Consider the following 5,258-nt stretch of genomic DNA (forward strand, 5'->3'; position numbering starts at 1 on the left):
TAGCTAGTTCGTTCTTCTGAAAATAAAGGCTGGAGTTCATTTCCAAGAAAGAGAAATCTCTTCCCACTGGTAACTTCTTCCCTCTCTCACTGCAGAAATTAAATTGCATACATTTGGGGGGGGGAAAAGTTTGGAAGGTAGCCACCAAAAGAAATTGGTCTCCATTAGTGCTGTCCCTAAACCTGTCCTTGGTTCTGTAAACCCCTGTGAAGTTTTACTCTAAAATGTGAAAAACTGTCCAAGTGGTGTACACATTTAAGCTTTTGAGAAAATTTAACTATTTCAGAAAAATACGGATATTTCAGAAAAATACAGGAACAGAACATACAGCAGCTCGAAACTGTTACTTACTCTAACCTCTTTAGTGCAGACTGGCTTAGCATGGAGGCAATGTGTTAACAGTTTTCTGTTTTATTATTACTATGTATTAAATGCCATATTTGAATTTTGGTCTATTCCTACTAATGTTTTGTGGTTTTTGGATGTGTTTTGTAAACCGTTTGGGTTCAAACAAATTAGTCAAGTATCTGTAAAGTTTTCTGTAAATGTTAATGGAAATGATTTCATAGCTGTCGATCTGGATTATGTTACTGTCGAGAAAAAACTGTGTATATGAAACAACCATTTAATAAAATGTTGAAACTAGTTGGTTGCTTTTGTGAATGAATGCATATAAAAACAAAAACATGAGTGGTTGATCTGAATGATAGGTGCTTGAAGGTCCAAATAATTTACAGTCACTCCCTTAGACCCTGCTTGTATCTGGACTAGTGTGTAATAAAAACATTTTAACAAATACTACTGAAAAAAAAAAAATCAGCTTGCTTCAATAATTTGAAGAGCTAGTTCTGCATAAGGTTTATATTACAATTTGTATGTTAAAAGGACACAGGCAACTGGAAAAAACTGCAGGTTTTGCTTACTGTAGTTAAATTAATGTGAAGAAGTTAGTAGGGGGGCAACATGCAGTTTGGACTGCCTACAGCACATGATGGTCAAATTTCTACTGAAAAGAATCTTGCTGAGGGATTATAAAAAGCTTGATTCCTTTTAATGCTTCTGTGTCAGAAGCTGAATTTTAGCAAGCAGAAACAACTTCCCTGACTTAAGTTGTCTGTCCTTTTAATGCTGCAAAATGTAAATAATGATACTTGCATACATATTTCTCAATTAAATGTACAGTGAATATCTTCTCCTTCAAATAGTCTGGAGCTTAAAAAATCAGTTTAAAAATATTGGATAGTATATTTTTTTCTACACATAGCTTCAGTCCACTTTGAAGAAAATTGGATTGGTTACACAAGTCTTTATGTAAGGTACAAACAGAGCCTAAGGTTTTGAGTGCCCAAGAATGCTCTTTTCAAGTAGGTTAACAGGCACATAAACATCATGTAATGGCGTAAGGACTCCCCAGAATCTTCAGGACAAATATATTTTATATAAACAGCTGTTTTCATGCAACCTCAGCTAGCGTTGTGCTGCTCTTTACAGGATTGGATGAGTGGTGTTGTCTTTGGCTGTGTGGGCTTAAATGTGTTTCTAATGTGTGTGTCAAATAATTACCTGTTAAACAGACTGCCAATCTGGCTGAAGCCAATGCTTCCGAAGAAGATAAAATAAAAGCTATGATGACACAGTCTGGCCATGAATATGATCCAATCAAGTAAGTGTTGATAATGTCAAATCTGTTCTTTGAAGAGTGTGGAAAAATTGTAGAGATCTTTGTTTTAACAAGAGACACATGCATACCTTTTTCTTTTTTCCCCAAAAACTTTTAGTTACATGAAGAAACCCTTGGGTCCACCTCCACCATCATATACTTGCTTTCGTTGTGGAAAACCTGGCCACTATATAAAGAACTGCCCAACAAATGGGGTAAGATTGTGGGGGACTTCTGGTGTTACTTAGTTTTTAATTTTTTTACCTTGGCACTTGCTTAACAAATAAATGAATATTCATGTTAAGAATTGTTTCTCTTGGGGTGAAATACAGACGTTATATGACAACATTTCAACATTCAAGGGGAACCTGCAATTATAAATGTAAAATTGCCTTTTTTCTTGGTCATAGGCATTAAGTATGTCTATAGATCTTTCTCTGTGAACTTTCATGTGTATTTTGATATATTTCAGTATTATTGGAAAATTTTCTGTTTTAACTCTTTTTAATGACAGTTTACAGTATTTCGTATAAAAAGATGTTTCTGTTGACCCCGTCTATGGAATATTTGCATGTTTTAATTACACAAGCCTCTGGTTGAGTATTTATGCCATTTAATGTTAGTCACTGAATGTATATGCATGAGGTATGAATTCAACCTTCATACATAGATGGTGAATATAAGTTTCTCCAGTGACTGACTGAGAGTACCAAATTAAGCTCTCACTCTGAATTGTGCTTTGGAGGAGGAGCAGGTTTCTGTCTCTTCTCTGGGTGGATGGTGGGCTTAAGGGATATTTCACCCTTCAGGAATCTGAAGTTAAGCCAAAGAATGTGTTCAAAACACTGCTTAAGCCTTTGGAATACCCTGGCTATATTCCTTTAGGGAAATAAGTATTGTAGTTGAGCAACCCTTATGCTAGGTAAGAGGAGAGGATTAAAGGCTTTTGCTGCTTAAAATAATCATTGAAATTTTAAGCGTGGGTCTTAAGATGAGATATGTCTGCATTTCTTTTCTTAACAGGACAAAAATTTTGAGTCTGTTCCCAGAATTAAAAAGAGCACAGGAATTCCAAGGAGTTTCATGATGGAGGTGAAAGATCCCAATACAAAGGGTGCTATGCTGACAAACACTGGAAAATATGCAATACCAACTATTGATGCGTAAGTATGGAATTAATTGGACTGACCAAAAAGTGAACAAGAGAAAAATGTAAATGCCTGAGTAGCAATGCAACCAAGTTGGCCAGCATCTGTAATTATGAGGGAGGAAGCATTATCATTGTATCTTAACTTTAAAATCTGTGATGCTTTCTAATATTAAAATAAGGTGGTCCTATTGTTCATACCCCTGGAAATTGGTTAAACTTGTGGTATGCTAAGAATCTGTATTTCTGCAAAACTTTTCAGTAGTGTTTATAGTTGGAATCATTCTCTCCGAAAGCTTGTTTTGCTTCGGTTTTATGTTTCAAAGGCTTCTTGCAAAATTTAACAAATAGCTGTTGGACTGAGATTTCCTCCCCCTCTGACTTTTATCAAATCTCATGTGTGAAACAGACAAGTTTTCCTGTTGCTATAAACTAAGAAAATACTGCTGTGTGCTGAGAGCACTGGCTGGATTAAAATGCACTCTGAAATGCACTTGGTAGCACTTCTGTTTTTCTGTCATGGATCTCCTTTTGTAGAAGCTGTAACATAGGCTTCTTTCATTTATAAAATGTAATTACTCGGAGACTAGCTTTATCCTGAGCCTGCAATTTACACTTACCCTCTGGCAAAAGGGAGATGGGATTCATTTCATCTCATTTCTAGCTGTCAAAATATTTTTCTAGTCCGAGCTAATTTCTTAGTTGTTCCAATGAATGGGAGAGTTCTGCAGAAGGAAAATTGTTCTCCCTCTTCTAGTGTTGTGGCTATAGAAAAGTAGTTTAAACTAAATGCCTGTGTTTTAGAAGGCTAATGTGGAGTGAGAAAAATTCCATCTATTATCTTCCTTTGATAAAATCCAAAGCTTGGAAAAGTTTCCCTTTACCCATCTTTAACTTTTTTTCTTTTTCTTTCCCCACCCTCCCTCTAGGGAAGCTTACGCTATAGGAAAGAAAGAAAAGCCTCCCTTTTTACCAGAGGAGCCGTCGTCCTCCTCAGAAGAAGATGATCCTATTCCAGATGAGTTGTTATGTCTCATTTGTAAAGATATAATGACTGATGCAGTTGTTATTCCCTGCTGTGGAAACAGTTATTGTGATGAATGTAAGTGTTACTCTCATGTTTGTTAATTCAAAACATCAAATCTGATCTTCTGAAAGCAGAAATAGGAGATAATGAAATTACTTGGTTCCCTGTTCTATTTAATACTTCAGTATACCCTGAATAGGAAAGGACTCTTCCTGTATGAAGGGAAAAAAAAAAAGGCGGAAAGCTTTTTTCCCTTCTTATGTATCTAGTTAAATCCTGTTTAAGTGTGGAACAATGAGTGTGAGAAAAGTGCATAATTGTGCAGGTGATTACAGTACTAGGTGTTGAATGCATTTAGTTTGTCCACAGCCCTTTCTCATACAAAATTACATATCCGACTCTGGTGACTTACTGTGGTCTGCAACAAACGGATAATACACGTTCTGGTCCAGGGGAGAGTTGGTTAAAACCTTCAGAACTCAAACCTGCTAATGTTTTTTTTTGAAATGTGTTTTATTCATTAAATAAAATTTAATTTAGGTTGTTGAGTTCTCACTACTAAATAGTGGAAAAAAGACTAGTTGAAACATCAAGACACAGCCTACATCTTCAAATGTTACAACAGTGAAATATCAAAACTGTATAGTTATTTGCTGCATACTAGAATTTTTTTACACTACTGAACATTTATAGCTTCATGCTGTCAATTCAAGACCATGTTCACCCATTAATCATATACGTCTTTTTATAATTGATTAGAACCCCCAAAATTTCCTTAGTTTGGCTAAAAACTATTTTGGTGATTCTAATTATTCACAGGTATTAGAACAGCATTACTGGAATCTGAGGAACATACATGCCCAACATGTCATCAAACAGATGTTTCTCCTGATGCTTTAATTGCCAACAAGTTCCTACGCCAGGTAACATGATGACTTTTACGTAAACTGTAAGAAAAGTCTTATTTGTAAAAAGCTGAAAGGGAGGAAGATGCTAATTTACATCTCCTTAAGCAAGGCTAAATTGAATAAGGCTAAATTTACTTTTCAAATACATTATCTATTGTTACAAGCTTACAACTCTTCAGAGACAATCTGGCAAATCAGGTCACGCTTTTGTTTAACACAATTGCCTGACTTTCAAATTTGGTGTTAACACCGAAGTACTTTAAATTCACGTACTCTGCGTTACCGTTAATATCAGTGTTTAATGTCATATGTTCATATATCACATTATTGATTTATTTTAGGATTAATAGCATTTACAGAAATAGACAAGTAATTTTACTCTGTGGAGACTTTTGTTCATATATCTACTGAAATTTCATATTATCTTTTTGTAAATGTTTTTCTGCCTCTAGGCTGTGAACAACTTCAAAAATGAAACTGGCTACACAAAAAGGCTCCGTAAGCAGATTAAGCAGC

At 35.3% G+C, this 5,258-nt stretch overlaps 1 protein-coding gene across 1 annotated transcript in view; it reads left to right on the forward strand.

The window, feature by feature from the left end:
• Positions 1-5,258, forward strand: part of LOC104077069 (E3 ubiquitin-protein ligase RBBP6-like) — a gene marked incomplete at both ends in the record, with an annotated part of 22,050 nt that overhangs the window by 8,618 nt on the left and 8,174 nt on the right. The window contains 7 exon segments of the mRNA XM_009578171.1: positions 1,575-1,663; positions 1,779-1,875; positions 2,684-2,823; positions 3,737-3,909; positions 4,654-4,757; positions 5,195-5,256; position 5,258. The exon segment at position 5,258 is cut by the window's right edge and continues 278 nt beyond it. Of these exon segments, the coding sequence (XP_009576466.1) occupies positions 1,575-1,663; positions 1,779-1,875; positions 2,684-2,823; positions 3,737-3,909; positions 4,654-4,757; positions 5,195-5,256; position 5,258 (666 nt within the window).

The sequence above is a fragment of the Fulmarus glacialis genome, unplaced genomic scaffold (assembly GCF_000690835.1).
Source record: "Fulmarus glacialis isolate BGI_N327 unplaced genomic scaffold, ASM69083v1 scaffold1665, whole genome shotgun sequence".
Classification (NCBI taxonomy): Eukaryota; Metazoa; Chordata; class Aves; order Procellariiformes; family Procellariidae; genus Fulmarus; species Fulmarus glacialis.